Raw genomic sequence first — 18,481 nt, 5'->3', positions numbered from 1 at the left:
TCCCCATTTGCCTGCTTACCTCACTCCCAACAGAATGAACGAGATAAGCCTGGGAGAACAGGGCCACAAACAGCTGCGCTCAGCTGCAATTAGAAGCCAAGAAACACAGGTCATGCTTCATTCTTTTAAAGAGATTTAAAATTGGCCGGGCACAGTGGCATACGCCTGTAGTCCCAGCACTTTGGGAGGCCAAAGTGGACAGATCACCTGAGGTCAGCAGTTCGAGACCACCCTGGCTAACATGGCGAAAACCCGTCTCTACTGAAAATACAAAAATTAGCTGGGCATAGTGGTGGGTGCCTCTCAGCTACTCGGGAGGCTGAGGCAGGAGAATCGCTTGAACCAGGGAGGCAGAGGTTGCAGTGAGCTGAGAACGCACCACCGTACTCCAGCCTGGGCAACAGAGCGACACTCCATCTCAAAAACCAAAGCCAAACAAAACAAAAATAAAATTAATTACAATGTCTTACTCCAAATATTTATAAGTTACTTTGGAGGAGGAGGGTAGAAAGAAAGATTACCTGACAACACTAATATTACCTAATGTTTTCAGATCTTTTACTGTGGGCCAGGCACTCCTTGAGCATCCTCCCAGAATCTTTAGTGAGGTGGATACTCTAATTGTCCTCAATTTACAGGGGGCACATTGCAAATCAGAGAGCTTGAGTAATTTTCTTGAGACCACCCAGGACCAATGTGGTGGATGTATTGAATACAGACCCACCTGATTAAATCAAAGCCCACAGTCTTAGCCTTTATGCTATGCTGGGTATTTATGGTACAAAGGAGGAAGTGGAAGATGGGAAGATCACTGGCTTGACCAAGGTCTGGAATAGATCCACATTATGATGCCTTCCTTTCTGCCCCCATCCTTGCACCCATAGAAACTCAGTTGGGTGGGAGAGGCTGCTAAGGAAAAAGAGGCTCACAGGAAAAAGGGTAAACTAGAAACTGTCAGGATCTTTCCTCATTTGCCCTTTGGCCCTGTCCACACAGGGTGCCCAATGCATAACTTCCTCGTGGTCAAGTGGATCTGGAGGCCTCTCCTTGTCCCAGTGAAATCCCAGCTCAGGTGCTGTATCCTTGCTGCTTCTGACAAATGAAACCAAGATGTATTAATTAAGGTAATGCTAGTTACTATAATAAGCTGAAAAATATGTAACAGCTAAAAACTAGGGTTGCTAGATTTAGGAAAATAAAAACAAACAGAAAATTGAAATTTGAATTTCAGATAAACAATTTTTTAGTATAATTATGTTCCATGCAATATTTGAGACATACTAAAAAGTTATTCATTGTTTATCTGAGATTCAAATTTAACATTTTCATTAATTTAGTTTATTTGGCAGCCCTATGGAAGATATCAGAAGTTTATTTCTTATTTATATAAAATCCAAAATAGATGTTTTTTAGTAGGCAGGCAGCTTTTCTCCAAGCGTAATTCAGGGCTCGAGGCTCCGTCCACCTTGGCCCTGCTGTCTTTCATTGCTCAGCTTCTAAGATAGCTCTATGCTCATGGGATCAAGTCACAGGAAAGAAAAGGGAATGTGGAGTTCCAGCTGGGAGTTTTTATGGGCCAGTCCTGGAAGTGGCACAGAGGATTTCTGCTCACAATCTGTTGGCCAGAACTCAATCACATGGCCTGCACCTCACTGCACGGTAAGCCAAAAAATGTAGGTGTGCCCAGGAAGAAGTTTGGGGAACAGCTAGCCAGTCTCTGCCACACCTGGTAACAGCAGAGTGAATCTGTCAGTACTCGTGCCTAATGCGTGTCTCAAATGCTAGTGCTAGATTCAGTCAGCAGTGGATGAACCCTACATCCACTGGGGTTCCTAGGAGGGGTCAGATGCTCTCCTCTCTGCCTTGAACTGGGTAGCTGCTTGGGCCTGGGATGACAAGCCCATCGTGGGAGTGATAAGCAATGTGATTCAAACAAATTCATTTCACTTCAATTCAATGCAATTTTTTTGTTTTTTTGAGATGGGCTCTCACGCTGTTGCCAACACTGGAGTGCAGTGGTGTGATTACGGCTCACAGCAGCCTCCTGGGCTCAAGCAATTCTCCTTTCCCAGCTTCCCAAGTAGCTGGGACTACAGGTGTATGCCGCCATGTTCGATTCATTTATTTTTTATTTTTTTTGTAGACAGGAGGTCTCACTATGTTGCCCAGGCTGGTGTCCAACTCCTGAGCTCACGCGATCCTCCCGCCTCAGCCTCCCAAAATGCTGGGATTACGGGCATAAGCCACCATGCCTAGACAATTTAATAAACATTTATTAAAACTCCTAGGATATTTAGAAAAGCTTGGTTCTAGGCTCTTGGGGAAGACATTAACTGAAACAGCCCAGTTATACCCTCAATTAGCTGTATACAATTAAATTCAACAGATATCCTCAACCCTTATCCACAGTCCATTCATCTTTCAAAGGCTGGTGAAAACCTCATAGCACAAGGAATTCTGCCCTAAATGTTTGAATATAGTATGGTCCCCTCTCTCCCTAATTCCTAAAATATTTGGTCTCTATGTTCATTCATTCATTCATGCATGCATGCTTTCAGGTAGTTCATCGACAAACATTTACATCTACTCTGTTTGACAGTGTGCTAGGCTCTGCAGCTTGGGAGTGGAAATACTAAATTGAACAAGACTGAGGTCTTGTCTTGCAGAAACTCACAAAGGAGGGGGTGGTCAGAATGAAGACTCAGTCAGATATAAGGCAGATGGTGGTAAATACTGTAATAAATGTTCAAATAGTGCTAAGGGGCTTACGGAGAATGGGAGAAATTAATTCTGACTCAAGGGTGGGTGGAGAAGATTACATCCAAGATCCAGCAATGACTTCCAAAAGAGACAAATGAACCTGGCCTGGCAAGGGAGGCAGAGTCAAAGTGTCTGGCTCAGAGCCCACCACAGCCTTGGCTCACAGGCATCTCCCGGTCTTCCACTCACTCAGTCCTTTCAGGGAAAGGCACTGAGCTTTTCCCAAGGGAGAACTCCAAGGACATCTTTCATTTCGTCTTACAAATCCATACAAATTTGCAATTCTACTCCACAAGATATGAGCGTTTGTCTTGCTATAATTTTAATATGATTGGCATAAATTACCTGTTATCAAGTAAAATAGCTTCATCTTATGCCTTGTGTACCCCTGACATACCACTGCTATTTGAAAAGAGGCTTCTCCAGAAACTCAGCTTCTCAGCGTGTGTGACTGGAAGGTGAGTGTTCGCTTACCCCTTGCATTTTCTCCCTATCGGGATAAATGGAATATTCTGCTTTAAGGACCCGAAGTCTGGCCATATCATGTTTTGTGAACGGCCAACACAGTGACTATGGTTGAGGCCTGTATTCGATGAATGAGGTTTTCATATGCTTCGTTCACATCAGGAGAGAGAGAGAGAGAGAAAAAAAACTTGGTAAAGGACATGGAGTTGTATTTCTGGACTATGGTGGCACCTCCAAGGATTATGGTTTTCCTTTTGCATGGGTTTGTCCATTACTATAACGCTCCTGTTATAAAACAGCTGCCGTGGATCGAAATCCATAATGTTAACTCAAAAGTTAAGCAGTACGCTATTATAGTTAAACAGCATAAGAAACTGTTACACAGCCCCTCTTCCTGGCCCCCCAACAAAGAAACATCAAACTGTTAAAAACACCCCATGAGGACTTGGGGGTTAATTTTCAGCATGGTGTCTGGGGATTCATCTGTGGGACCCCCATTACCCGTAATAGGACTCATGCTGCTTCACTTCATGCACACGATATGGAAAATGCACCCTTCCCTAGTGACAAAATTTTAGTTTTGAAATTGAGGCTAGCTTTTGCAGAACAAAGCAGATTTCCAGAAACACCAAAAACTAGTCAATGTTGGCCTAGAGCCTATGTGTCCGTGCTTATGTGAGTATGTGTATCCGAAAGGGAGAAAATGCCTTCCTGTAAGTGCATATGCCCCTTTCAAAGACAATATTCAAACATTATGCTTGATAGCTGACAGCGATCAATGGTTGCTGTGTTTCACCCCAAAGCTTTGTTAGGAACCCCGTAAAACCTGGCACATGGTTTGTGACACCCAGTGAAACACGGTGCTTCTTCCATAATATCCTGAGCCCTGCTGCCTGTCATTAAGGGACCTCTCTTATTAAGCATCTCTTTTTTAAATGGCTGCCATCATCTGGTCCCAGTGTACATTAAATCCCATTATAATTATGAACACACGTCCCCATAACATTCGTTGCAGATCTCATCCTCGCTGCCTACCCCCTTAGGGCATCTTTGCACTAATAACAACTCAGATTTGCTATCTGAGTTGACAACATTAGGTCCCAACACCATTTGCAATATGTTGGGAAAAGAGATAGAGACAGAAGAAGAAGCTTTTTCTTCCTCAATCATGAAGATCTTGGGGTCACAGTGACCCAAGGCCTCAGGGGCTAAAAAAAAAAAAAGAAAAAAAAAATCCCTCCTCCTGCCCTTTTGAAAAGTTACTCTCTGCTCTGCAGATGAGGGAAGGGCATACTTGGCACCTGGAAGAGAAACTCAAGTTTGTAAACACCACTAACCAGGTCTCTGTTGGTTGGGGCGGTGATGGTGGTGGTAGTGGAGGGGTGGGGGATGAGGGATGATGGCAATCACTAATCAAAGAAGCCGTCTTACTTGGTTTGCTGAGCATCAACTAACTGGAACACATAACACACACATCACCTGATTCTTTCCCCCTTTGCTTTTTGGAGGGGGCATCCAAGAAGTAATGTGAAAGAATTAAACTTTAAAAACAAAAACAAAATGTCAACATATACAGGAGTAAATTCTACTCTGCCTAACTTTTTTTTTTTTTTTTCAGATGAGATCTTTCTCTGTCGCCCAGACTGGAGTGCAGTGGTGCAATCTCAGCTCACTGCAGCCACCACCTCCCGGGTTCAAGCGATTCTCCTGCCTCAGCCTCCTAAGTAGCTGGTATTACAGGCATATGTCACCATGCCTGGTTAATTTTTGTATTTTTAGTAGAGATAGGGTTTCACCATGTTGGCCAGGCTGGTCTCGAACTCCTGACCTCAAGAGATCTGCCTGCCTCGGCCTCCTAAAGTGCTGAGATTATAGGCATGAGCCACTGCGCCCAACCTATTCTGCCCAACTGTTGACATCACCCACAGCTCTATAGTAGATGTCTGGAGTGATGATCTGAAGGACTGTAAGACTGTAAGATTTTTTGACTCCAGAAATGGACACAATAGGTTTGCAGTGTCTTCCCCTAACAGTCCCTGGTAGGGTAAAGGTCTGATGTCCTGGTGCATTCCCCAGTGGCCATCTAGAGTTCTCAACTGCAGAAAATACTTTTCCTCTACTCAAGGGCATCACTACCTGCATCTCTCCCTGAACATGCTTCATTCTCCACTCATCACAAGTTTTTGGGGAAATGCAAAGTAGCATCTTCTCCCCAAAAGGTAGGGATCCTTGATTTTTTTTTTAAATCGTGATAGAAAAGTTTACTTTGAAATAAAAAAATTAAATATATGTCCCAAATTAAGAGTTGGAACTTAAAGAGTTGCAACATTCCATTCATACTCAGAATACTCAAAACACCACTACATTCTTCTTCCTATCTCTTTAGTTGAAGATTTTTTGTAATTCAAAGCCCCCTTCACAACTTCTGCCTGAGATTCTGAGGGAGGAGACAAAGTGTAAGATCCTGGGGGATCTAAGTCTGTTTACCTGGTGACCAAGCTGAGAACCATTTGGTCCTCAGCTTGGTTGGCTGCTGCACAGATCTTGGCCTCAGTAGAGCAAGAGAAGAAGGAAAGTTAAAAGCCCTTGTTTCCTTGATCTATTTCACTAGAGGCTATATAATCTAGAAGTTAAGAGCATGAGCTTTGCAGTCAGAATGGTCTGATTTAAAGTTTCAGCTCTGATGTTTAATAGAGCTACAGTCTGCAGTAGGGCACTTAATCTCTCTGAGCCTCAGTTTTCATGTCCACAGAAACTGGGAAAATAATAGCACCTGCGTTAATAGGATTGTTATGTGGATTAAATAAAACAACATAGGTAACGTGTTAAGGTTCATAGTCAGTGCTGAGAATGAGTTATTATTTTCACTGTCTCATTCCTGTGTGATCTCTTAGAACTGCTATACCCTCCTCTTCCACTAACTGAGCTCTGAAAGACTGCCAGTGGTGGGAGGTACATGGATAAAGAAGGAGATGAGAGAATAAGAAGATTTAGCAATGGAATTCCATGCAAAGACCAGCTCATCTATTCCTCTGTCTCTAGCATGATCTCCCCCTGAGATTGAGATCTCCTGTATTTTTAGAACTGATACCCAGATTTCCCTTACAAGACCCTTCAAGAAAAAATGTAAAAGAAAAATCACTCTAAATACATGAACATGAGAGAGACAGAAAGACAGCGGGCATGCGCGCGCGAGAGCGATTGAGTATTCTCTTGTAATTTTCCATCCTGCTTGTTTTTAGGTGCTGCCATATGAAATCTCTGAACTGAGGATTCTCATCAGCCTTCCCAGGACCCAAGGACATAGCCCTGGCTATAAATGGTGCCAGTTTTGGTGGGAGAGCTGCTGCTGCTTTATCTGGGCCCAATAAACCTTATCAAACTGCTGTGCAGCCAGCCTTCAGCGCTAAGTGGAAATGCTTGGAGCCCAATGCTGGCATTCAGCCCACAGCCTCGCCTGCCTTCTTCCTTTTTGTTACCTTCTCCACCTCTTAAATTCAGGCATTAATCTCTCTTTAACACTTACTAACAAGGGCTGGGCTTTTTAATGGGCAGAGTTTATGAAGCAAGGGAGATTTTCACATAGAGTGAATATGGCATGGGGGTGGGGAGGCCAGGGCCATGGAGGATTGTGCTTTCTCTCCCATTGTTTCCAGAGATTCTCTCTTTCTCTGATTTGAGGATTAATAGGAGATTAGGATCAGGGGGTTAATTGTGTGCTTCTCCTGCTACTGCACTGAGGAGAGGCTGGTAGGTGGATGTGGACAGCAAAGCGGAAACCTCCAGCAGGCACTGTCTAGGCAGAAGCTCAACAAGTGTAATGATTCTTTCCTCTATTTCCCTGGTGAGGCACCAGGAGGGTCTTTTCTCCTCTCCTTACATCCCTCCACTCTTGCTTTCCTTGCAGACCAGTTCTTTCCTAACTTTCTTTAAATCCCTTTCCTCTAACAGAGTGTATAGACCTTAGTTAGAGAAACAGGTAGTCTCTAAAAGGAATTGCTCTGTATTGTTAATGAAATGAATACCCAGGGACTGGGTTTCCCATTCGCTTGCCTTGGGTTTGATGTGGTTGTATCCAGTGCTATCAGAGGAGTCCTTCCTTCACTCAAGTGTGTTCCCCTGCCCAGCTCTCTCTGCAGACTCCTGCTGGGCTGAGGTTTCCCTGCTCTTAGGAGTCAGGAGTGGCTCTTGCTGGGATGGACTGACCCGTCTTTGGGGCTGTCCCATGAGCGGCCCTTGTGAACCCGGATCAGTTCCGATGTGTAAACTCTGCTGTCTGGCCTTCAGCGGGCAGATACAGATTTCTGCCACCTTCCATGGCCCTACAGTTCATGGGAGAGTGACTTGACTCTCCATCTGGAGCAGTGCCAGAGGCACGCATAGAGATGTGGATTCTAGGTGAGTCCTGCGGAAAACCTTTGGTCCACCCGCGAGTCACGGACAGAACATGCAGACCCAGGCCTCGGTGACATAAGCCCCGCATTGCTAAAACCACGTGAGCTCGAGGGCTGACTAGCCTGAGACCCCTGGATGGCGCTCTCGGCCACTCCCACTTCCCACCCTAACCTCCTGGGTTTTGGTCAGAATCCACAGCCCGTGCCCAAAGAGCGCTTCCCGCCTCTGGCACCCTACCTTCGCTCAGCTCCAGGGACAAGAGGAGAGGGCAGCTTTCTGTAGTCATAGGAAGGGTACATTTTCTTTGGCTGCTCTACCCTCTAAAGTAGGGCGGCCCGCTGAAGGAGGACGCACTTTTGAGGGGCCCAGAGCTTTTCCAAGTTTCCCCCTGCCCCCTGAAGACTGTGCACTGAGCTGGGCGCAGTTCTGGGAAACTGTTTGCACCCAGATTGCTGGGGGTCGGGGGTCGGGGGTCGGGTGCGGGCAGAACCGAGAGGCTGTCCAAGTCTGAGAGAGAGAAAAGTTTCTCCCAGGACTCGACCTTGGCCTCCAGCAATCGCGACAGCTAAAAAGGGACGTCTCGCTTCGACAATAGATCTCCGCGGACCTTCTGGCACCTGGTTCACCAGGATCCTCGAACTTCGCCTCGGGAGACTTCTTGAAATCCGGATGCTCAAGCCGGGAGGCGCGCAGTAGCCAGGAGGATGAGAGGCCCGGGTTTGGGCTAGGAAAGCGGCCTTTTGAAACAGATGTCAGGGGCTACTGGGAATGCAGCCCAGAGCCATGAGAAAAAAGTTAAAGGCGAGATGACACGCACTGAATTGAAGCAAACATTGGAAAAGGGGACAAAACTGCATGCTTGAGCACCGGGGTGCAGGGGAGGGGGGACAATGTATCCAATGGAAATTAACATCTTGGGAGTAGGTGGGGGCTGCTGCGCGCCCTTCACCGTCAGTTCCCCTATTAAGGATTCCGCGTCCCCTGCACGCCTGTCTTCTAGCTCCTTCCTTCCTCTCCGCTCGGCCGGTGAGCGGCGGCCGCCGGCGCCCCAGCAGCAGCTAGATGTCAGGCGAAGCCCGGAGCGCGGAGCGCGGGGAAGGGAGGGGAAGGGAGGGGAGGGGAAAGGAGAGGTGGGGCGGGGAGCGCGCGCGGGCTCGGCCAGTGCGGGGTGGTGGGCGGGCTGAGCCCGGGGACGGGGAGGGGGGAGGGAAGGGGGGCAGCTGTGGGCAGGGAGCCGGGTTCGGCCGCCAGCACTAAAGATGGAGAGGCGCCGGGGCCTTGCAGGGGAGGGGGCTCGGCGTTGACGTGGGACGCGGCGGAGGCGCAGCAGCCGGTGGTGATTTGCTAACCTCGCAGCAGAGAGGAGTTGAGGGCGATGAGAGCGGGTACTGCGAACTGCCGGGCGATGCTGTCGCTGCCGCCGTGATACGGAGAGCAACAGTTCCCCAGCAACACCCCTCCCCGACACAGGCACACACCCCCCGACAGGCACGCACACCCACCCCACAGTGCCCGGCTCGGCTGCGGTGAGTGAGGGGCCGGGAAGAGGCGCACCGCCGAGCGAGCGCCGCGCGCCGGGGCTCCCCGGGGCTGGAGAGGTCTCGGGGGCGCGCGCTCGCTTCGGCCACTCGGCCGCTGGGCTTGTGCCTTTTTTATTTGGCGTGTTCCCTTCCTGCCGCTGCAGCCGTCGCCGCAACCGGTTGGGGGTCGGCTAGAAGGGGGAGCCCCGGCTGTCAGCCTGGGCACAGCTGCCTCCCCAGCCCTTCCTCTCCTAGGGCACGGTCGGGGTGAGAGGTGGGGGGCGTAGCGGTCTGCGGGGGCTGAGGGCGTGAGCAGAGGGTCGGGGATCCGGAGGCTTTGTACCGGCAGGGACCAGCGGAGGAAAAGAGCCGGTGGGTGCTCTTATGTATGCGGACCGGTGCGCGGGCGCGAGATAGGGTTGTGGTTTATTTATTTGTGTGTCTATTCGCCGGCTGGGAAGCTAGAATCGGAGGAGCTGACGAGTAGATCTGGGGGCGGAGGGGAACAGGACTGGGACTGCTTACGTTTTGTTTCTGTTTGAAAAAACGTGGTGGGCTTTTTATTGATTGGACTTGATCCCCCCCTTTTGCAGGGGAGGGAGGGAAGCTCCAGAGGGTCTCCAGCGCTGCGGGCCCTCCTCGGCTCTCGGCGGGACCGGCGGTGACACCGGAGCTCGCCGTGCGCTCCCGGCCGCTCTCGGTGGGTGCGGGTCTCTGCACCTGATGCGTTCGGGATGCCTTTTCCACCCTGGCGCGCCCGCCGCTAGCTCGCACAGCGCCTCGCACACGCCCGCACGCGCTTAAAATGCGCAGGGTCCCGCCGGCCGGCGTACCCACTGGGACGCACGGAGCGCTCCGCACCGACTCGCTCGCCGCCTCCCCGAGACGCTCACACCGTTCTTCGGCCGGGCGCGCTGGCCGCTGGCGCCGCTGACCAGAGGCCCGGGACCCAGCCGGTCGCTCCCCGGGGGTCACGGCCCTGGGTCGGAGAGGGAGGGCGGGCAGACCCCTTCTCGCCTTTCCTCCCACAACTCGTTTGCGGGGCTTTTGTGCTTCCCCTTAGCCGCGGGGCGGGTCCGCCTCCCTGCTGCTCTCCCCGCGGAGTCCAGCCCGCCCGGACTGTCGCCTTTCCTCCCAGTCTCTTTCGCTTTCCCTCGTCCCTAGCTCAGCTCTTCATCTTTCAGGCGTCTAGCTCCTCGGGAAAAGTTGCTTCCCCAAGTTTCCTGAAGTCGTCTCCAAGTCTCGGTGGGGGTCGCTGGGAACTGGAGGCGTGTGAGAGCGCGGTCGATCCCCGTAGCTCAGGCGGGTTATCGCCGTTTCTTCCCCGCGCCGCCAGGCTGGACGCTGCAGCCAGCGCCGGCCGCATCGCGGGCGCCGAGCGGCGGGAGGGGAAGACGGCTGCCCGTGGGCGCCCCGATTTCCCTCAGGACCCAAAGGGCTTGTTTTGGGGCGCCAAGCTTCCATTCTTTTGGCTGTTCCCTCCTAGTTCTCAGAAGCCCCGATGTCTGCGGGAAAGCACGCGGTGGCGAGGCTCTGCTGAATGTTCATCCCACCCTTGACGGCCTCCGTCCCCACCCCGGGGTAGGCAACAAAAGTGTCTTGACCAGCCGTCCTGTGAATCCTTTCTGCGTGAGCTTGGTGGCTCCTGAACTGATAGACCTTCTTTTGGGGGTGGAGGCAAGCAAGCAGTGTTCGAAGAGTGAGGGAGAGACCTTGCTGTTCCTTGCTCTCAGTGCATTCACTGCAATATTGGTCGCTGCAAGGCAGACACGGGGAGGGCCCTGGGCCTGCGCGGTCTTTCTTACACTCCTTAAGCGGAGTTTGGAGTCTAGGAGCCCTCTTATTGATCCCAAACAGGCTCTGGGAGAGGCCTTTGTTTCCCAGCCCTGTCTTCCCTTCGTATTGGTTGTAACTCACACCACAGATGCTGGTGCCAATATCACTTCCAGCGCCTCTGAGCCATGTCCGGCATCCCTTGCTGCCCCTGGTCACAGGACTTGCAGACTCCTTGGAGCCTGTGGGACACACGTGGAGTTCACACACCCAGCCCAGCATGAGCACTCCTGGCTGTAGGGGAGCATATTTACTGTGGTCTCTCTTCATACCTTAATGATCCATCCTTCTTCGTTTTTTAGATCCTCCTGTCCACCGGGCAGTTGTGGGCAGGACGGTAGGTACAGCACCTCATATAAGTGTGTGTGTGTGTGTATGTAAACACACACACGCTTTTTTTTTTTTTTAAATGTCTGAGACGGAGTTTTGCTGTTGTTGCCCAGCCTGGAGCGCAATGGCGCAATCTCGGCTCACCGCAACCTCCGCCTCCCGGGTTCAAGTGATTCTCCTGCCTCAGCCTCGCTAGTAGCTGGGATTACAGGCGGGTGCCACCGCGCCTGGCTAATTTTGTATGTTTTGTAGAGACGGGGCTTCTCCACGTTGGTCAGGCTGGTCTCGAACTCCCGACCCCAAGTGATCCGCCTGCCGGGGCCTCCTAGAGTGCTGGGATTAGAGGCGTGAGACACCACGCCCTGCCCCACACACGCTTTCTGTCTGTCTCTGGCTGGTGTACATACACACAGTTCAGATTTTAGATTATACATACAATAACTTTGAGGCTTCCATGGGTAGAAATGAGCTAAGTTTGTGTGTGGGTTGTATATATGTGACTGTTAGTACCTAGGGATAGGGACAGGGCTTGGGGCTGCCAGTGCTTTGCAACCTTGAGAATAGTAGAAGGCCAGAGGCCAAGGCTGATGGTGAGAGCATAGCCTTTGCGGAGGAGAGCCCAGTGTCCATAGATGTCTGTGGGCCATGACTACAGGCTCCTGGCCTCCAGTGAGTTTGACTCTGCTTCTGGGGCTCCTGCAGTGAGGCAGAGTTTAGAAAAACTTTGTTTTAAAGATGAGGTTTGACATCCAGGGGGTTGGCGTGAAGCTGACAAGGAAGGGGCTAAAGTCTTGCTAATTTTAAGTAAGTGCACTTCATCATAATGAATGTTGGCCTTGCCTAGGGAGCTCCTACTCTCAGATGCAGAGAAAGCTGAGGACTTACAGGACTTCACTACAATTTTCATTTCACTTCATCTAACAGATGTCATAGAGTAGTGAATTAGGCATCTGCTGTGGCAGAACCTTCTTTTCACTCTCAGCATCCCTGGGCTTGAAAGGCAGATTTGTAGATTTCTAGGAAGCTACTTCAATTAAAATCTCTAAGATTCTCTTGCTAGGGGTTTGGCAGCAGGGAGGAGGGGGCATGTTGTAGTGGTTGAATTCTTACTTTTAGGGACACTGATGAATTTGTCTTTTGTTCTCTCATCTCTTTTGCTTCTTCCCCTCTTCTTTCCTCTAGCCTCCTCTATTGGCCCAGGAAGCCCACCCTGCCCCGCCACGCAGAGCCCAGAAGGAAAGAGAGCCTCATGCCTGAGCCGAGGGGAGCACCATGGATCTGACAAAAATGGGCATGATCCAGCTGCAGAACCCTAGCCACCCCACGGGGCTGCTGTGCAAGGCCAACCAGATGCGGCTGGCCGGGACTCTGTGCGATGTGGTCATCATGGTGGACAGCCAGGAGTTCCACGCCCACCGGACGGTGCTGGCCTGCACTAGCAAGATGTTTGAGATCCTCTTCCACCGCAACAGTCAGCACTATACTCTGGACTTCCTCTCGCCAAAGACCTTCCAGCAGATTCTGGAGTATGCATATACAGCCACGCTGCAAGCCAAGGCGGAGGACCTGGATGACCTGCTGTATGCTGCCGAGATCCTGGAGATTGAGTACCTGGAGGAGCAGTGCCTGAAGATCTTGGAGACCATCCAGGCCTCAGACGACAATGACACGGAGGCCACCATGGCCGACGGTGGGGCCGAGGAAGAAGAGGACCGCAAGGCTCGGTACCTCAAGAACATCTTCATCTCAAAGCATTCCAGCGAGGAGAGTGGGTATGCCAGTGTGGCTGGACAGAGCCTCCCTGCGCCCATGGTGGACCAGAGCCCTTCAGTCTCCACCTCATTTGGTCTTTCAGCCATGAGTCCCACCAAGGCTGCAGTGGACAGTTTGATGACCATAGGACAGTCTCTCCTGCAGGGAACTCTTCAGCCACCTGCAGGGCCGGAGGAGCCAACTCTGGCTGGGGGTGGGCGGCACCCTGGGGTGGCTGAGGTGAAGACGGAGATGATGCAGGTGGATGAGGTGCCCAGCCAGGACAGCCCTGGGGCAGCTGAGTCCAGCATCTCAGGAGGGATGGGGGACAAAGTTGAGGAAAGAGGCAAAGAGGGGCCTGGGACCCCAACTCGAAGCAGCGTCATCACCAGTGCTAGGGAGCTGCACTATGGGCGAGAGGAGAGTGCTGAGCAGCTGCCACCCCCAGCTGAGGCTGGCCAGGCCCCCACTGGCCGACCTGAGCACCCAGCACCCCTGCCTGAGAAGCATCTGGGCATCTACTCCGTGTTGCCCAACCACAAGGCTGACGCTGTGTTGAGCATGCCATCTTCGGTGACCTCTGGCCTCCACGTGCAGCCTGCCCTGGCTGTCTCCATGGACTTCAGCACCTATGGGGGGCTGCTGCCCCAGGGCTTCATCCAGAGGGAGCTGTTCAGCAAGCTGGGGGAGCTGGCTGTGGGCATGAAGTCAGAGAGCCGGACCATCGGGGAGCAGTGCAGCGTGTGTGGGGTCGAGCTTCCTGATAACGAGGCTGTGGAGCAGCACAGGTAGGCCCCGCTCCAGCCCCACACCTGATGTGGGACTTGAGGCCCTCACACCCCTTCTTCACACCCTGGCTGCTCCCAGGTTAGGGGCCTGACTCCCCTGTCTTGGCAATTTGTCAAAAAACCAAAAACACTTCTTCTAAGGTTCTGGGGGATAGGGGAGCAGATTTTTTTAGAGTGTAGTGAGAGGGCCTAGGATCTTTCCAAAAAGCATCAGGGGACACTCATGGGCTCAGCTTCTTAATAGGCCCTTCCCTCTGTTTTTTGCTTTTGGGCTCCTGTTTGTTTTTTCTGCTGTTTGGTCTGTTCTCCTTTGCTTGAAGTGACTAATAAAATGGAGAGAAGGAGAAAAGGAGTGGGATGAGGGTCTCTTGTGCCCTGGATCTGACCATGTTACTAGGTTTCAGGTCCTCGGGTTCCCATGCAGTGGTCCCTGCAAAGACAGGCTTTCTGCAGCTTGGGAGAATGGGAGGGGCTGGAGGCTACTTAAGCCACAAGAGCAGCTGCAGGTTCCAAACCTTATTCCTGGTAAAAGTTAATCTCCTTGCTCTGTCTCCCTTCTCATTCTCTGATCCTGCACATGCGTTTAGGGGGAATTGATATAAATGCAAGGGGCAAGGATGGGTATAAGAGTCTTGGTCTTGCAGCCTGTGAAGTCTCATTCTTATCCCATCTCTGCTCACATTGAATTAAATGCCGCTTCAGGCTAGCATTGGCTTCCCTCCGGCTTCCGTTTCCTTCTCTATGAAATAACCATTCATTGAGCTCTTATGACATGTTTGGTTCAGCACTAAGCACTTTCCATGAGTTGCATTTTCATTACAACAGCCCTTTGAGATAGGTAATGTCCTCCTTCTTCTTCTTTTTTTTTTTTGTGATATGAAGTTTCGCTCTCATTGCCTAGACTGGAGTGCAATGGCGTGATCTTGGCTCACTGCAACCTCCGCCTCCCGGGTTAAAGCGATTCTTCTGCCTCAGCCTCCTGAGTAGTTGGGATTACAGGCATGCACCACCACACCCAGCTAATTTTGTATTTTTAGTAGAGACGGGATTTCACTATGTTGGTCAGGCTGGTGTCGAGCTGCTGACCTCAGGTGATCTGCCTGCTTTGGCCTCCCAAAGTGCTGGATTACAGGTGTGAGCCACTGTGCCTGGCCAGTAATGTCCTTCTTTTACATGGAACAATACTAAGGCTCAGATGTCAAGTCTCTTTTCCAGGGTCACACAGACAGGGAGAGGCAGGGCTGGATTCAAATTTAGGTCCTTACCCCCTGGTACTCTGCTGCCTTGAAGAGGATCATGTCTGTGGAGCAGAGGGTTTTGGAGATTGCTTGTTGGAAGTGGAGTAAATAACAGAGGGAATCAGTAGCGAGTTTGTTTTTTTTCCTTGCCTCTGTCATAAACCCTATGCCCATCATTTTACCCTCTAGTTTCTGGGTCAGATGAATGGAGTCAAGAAATCCAGCTTTCTGTTGTCATTGATGACAGCGTTTTGCTGCACACCCTGTGGTCTGCTGTTTTGCTGATTCTCTACCTCCCCCGCTTCACCCCCATTCCCCTGTTGCTCATTCAGGTACGGGGGATGTGAGTGAGAGGGGTTGGGGTGGGGATATCTGGAAGTTGATCTCATCACCCCTAGCCGGAATCTGCTCTGACCCTGCCTCTTCGACAGCTCAGAGGCTTACCTTGTGGAAAGTGCGGCAGAGCTAAACGTAGCCGACTTTTTCCAGTGGGTGCGAAAAATAACCGCCACTAAGGTGTGTCTTCTTGTGCTTCTACTGCTCAGAAATAGACTGAGGTTGTGTTTGTTTCTGCTCAAACTTTCCCAAAGAGGAAACCCCCTCCCCAATGTTGACCAGATCTATGTATCATCTTTCCGGATGTGAATTATTTCGGCTGTGTGCTATGAGAACTAGGGTATGGTGGGAAGTAATTGTTTTTCTAGCTCTCATCAGGTCCTGGTTCCTCGTTGCTTTTCTTTACCTGAGAGGGCCACAAAAGATACCACTCTCTTGAGAGTTCCAAGTTCCCCTTCAGCAAGACCCTCATTCCTCTGGGGAGAGAGGGAGGGTTGGCCATGTTGCATTCAAAAGAGCCTGGGTAGTGGAATTGGCCATATTTAGCGGTGAGAGCCTGTGATACTTATTTAACCTTTCTGGGCCTTGTTTCACTCACTACTTTTGTTTTTTTTTGAGACAGAGTCTCGCTCTGTCACCAACCTGGAGTCCAGTGGTGGCTGGAACTACAGGCGCCCACCACCACGCCCGGCTAATTTTTTTGTATTATTTAGTAGAGACGGGGTTTCACCATGTTAGCCAGGATGGTCTCGATCTCCTGACCTCATGATCCGCCCGCCTTGGCCTCCCAAAGTGCTGGGATTATAGGCGTGAGCCACCGTGCGCCCAGCCTTCACTCACTTTTTAAAATGGAGATGGTCAACAGGCTTGGTGCTAAATTAATGAAGTAAAATCCAGAAATCACTAGAGCTGGGATGGGCACATAGTCACTGCAGCAGTGAAGAACTGACCCTCTGTCCCTTGTGTAGTTTAGGCCTCATCTCTGCATGGTCCTCATTGGCTCTGAGTTCTAGTGGGTAGTGTCCACAGTGCTACCCTCCATGGGGGTTGTGTTGACTGTGAGGTGGTGCAGAGAATGTCCCTGTCCTTGTGAGCATATGACAGCAAGACACTGGCCCTGGAGTCCTCGGTGTCACATGTGGTCTGCTGACAGGAAGAATGTGCTTTTGTTGTTGTTGTTGTTGTTGTTCAGGCAGAGTCTTACTCTGTCACCCAGGCTGGAGTGCAGTGGCATGATCTCGGCTCACTGCAACCTCTACTTCCCGGGTTCAAATGATTCTCCTGCCTCAGCCTGCTGAGCAGCTGGGACTACAGACGTGCACCACCACGCCCGGCTGATTTTTGTATTTTTAGTAGAGATGGGGTTTCACCATGTTGGCCAGGCTAGCCTGGAACTCCTGGCCTTTAGTGATCCACCTGCCTCGGCCTCCCATAGTGCTGGGATTACATGCGTGTGCCACCCTGCTCGGCCGAGGATGTGCTTTTGACTGAGGGTGGAAAGTCAGCGGTTGCAGCCCAAGAAGCTAGAGCCAGGGACAGTGCCTTTGGTGAGAAGCTTAGGGGTCTAAAGAAATCAGAAAGGGGAGAAAATAATCATGTGTGTGCTCGGCCCTCACTCAGATCAGCAGCCCCTCGGGTCCCAGCTAGACGTCCTTTGTGGAAGGCTTTTTTTCTCCCTCTCACCCTCAAAACTCCAGGATTAATGTGCTATTCCCTTTTTTCTACTGTTCTCTGTCTCCCCCCAACCCATCAGCAGTCTGAGAAATGCTGTGGTGGAAGGAAAAACAGCCCTATAACCAGTACAAACAAAAAGCCAAGACAAAAAAAAAAAAAAAAAAAAAAAAAATCGGAAGGGAGATTTTGATGCCAGGAAGCCGTGGCATTCACTGGAAATATATCGGTGATAAAATAACAGGCTACAGGGTTTATTTTATTTTATTTTTAAGTCAACAGGCCTGAGTGTTGGTAAAGATTAGATACCTAGCAATCCTTCTTGCATTTCTTCTTGCGGTGGGGGGCAGAAGGGAATGGAGAGGAAATGAAGGCAGATTGCTGCTAAGTGAGGCAGGAAGGCAGGGAGTTTATTATGGAATGTCATTGGTAGGTTTCCCCATGATTTGATCCCAAGCTGGTGTGGAGTGAGGCGTAACCTGTTGGCTCAACAGATAGTGAGAATCAAACTTAGTGGAGTTGTAGATCCCGTTTCCCACAGCAGACAGCAAGATGTACAAGCCGTCCACTGTAGAAATGACATGCTGTAAAATGGATGCAATGTCAAGTGTAGTCATGGATGGGTGGGAAGATCAGACAAAGGCACCACACAGGTAAATCAAATGGGACTGACCTAAATGAACCAGAAGGAAGTCAAGACAGTGAGAAGGTCTGATAGATAAGCAGTATTCTGCAGGCAGATGAAGGAGCAAGTTTTGGGCTCCCAAATCTTTACCAGTGAGTCCACATTACAGAGGATAATGCCTGAGGGAGGGGAAGCTCATCTCAGGATTCTGGAACACCGGACTCTCCCTTTCTCATTCTGAAAGGCTGGAGCAGTTCTGCATGTAGGCTTCTCTGGATATGGTCTAGGAACCGGCTCAACCAGGCCAGGTGCACCTGATCATTCTCAGTTACGTACATACGCGATAAGATTACAGGGAACAGTATAGTTGACTTAAGTGTGAACATAGTCCTCATTTATAGTCCCTAGTCTCCCGTGGCTCACACAGCTTGGTCTTTATGTATTTCTGAATTTAGTGCTGCAGAAGCACAATAGGGTCTGGTTTCCAGGGTCCCCTAGATCTTGTACAGACAAGCACTTAGGTCAGCTGCAGTGGATGTCGTCGCAACTCTTTGCCTGGTTCCTTTTGTTTTTTTTTGGAGACGGAGTCTTGCTCTGTGTCTCCCAGGCTGGAGTGCAGTGGTGTGATCTTGGCTCACTGCAAGCTGTGCCTCCCAGGTTCACGCCATTCTCCTGCCTCAGCCTCCCGAGTAGCTGGGACTGCAGGCACCCACTGCCATGCCCGGCTAATGTTTTGTATTTTTAGTATAGACGGGGTTTCACTATGTT

At 50.6% G+C, this 18,481-nt stretch overlaps 1 protein-coding gene across 3 annotated transcripts in view; it reads left to right on the top strand.

Moving 5' to 3' along the window:
• The first annotated feature begins 8,846 nt into the window (after window positions 1-8,846).
• ZBTB16 (zinc finger and BTB domain containing 16) overlaps window positions 8,847-18,481 on the top strand; it is a 201,428-nt gene continuing 191,793 nt past the window's right edge. Inside the window, exons 1-2 of one of the 3 annotated variants that reach the window (XM_010372363.2) lie at window positions 8,847-9,146; window positions 12,486-13,843. In XM_010372363.2, coding sequence (XP_010370665.2) covers window positions 12,576-13,843 — 1,268 coding nt within the window. In that variant the 5' untranslated portion in view covers window positions 8,847-9,146; window positions 12,486-12,575. Of the gene's footprint in view, window positions 9,147-9,426; window positions 9,513-9,573; window positions 10,722-12,485; window positions 13,844-18,481 lie in introns of those variants that run through there. The other 2 variants (XM_010372365.2, XM_030918030.1) reach the window with 2 other exon arrangements.

This window comes from Rhinopithecus roxellana, chromosome 15, assembly GCF_007565055.1.
Source record: "Rhinopithecus roxellana isolate Shanxi Qingling chromosome 15, ASM756505v1, whole genome shotgun sequence".
NCBI classification, from domain to species: Eukaryota; Metazoa; Chordata; class Mammalia; order Primates; family Cercopithecidae; genus Rhinopithecus; species Rhinopithecus roxellana.
The sequence above is the reverse complement of the archived record's forward strand: the minus strand, read 5'-3'. Positions and strand labels throughout refer to the sequence as shown.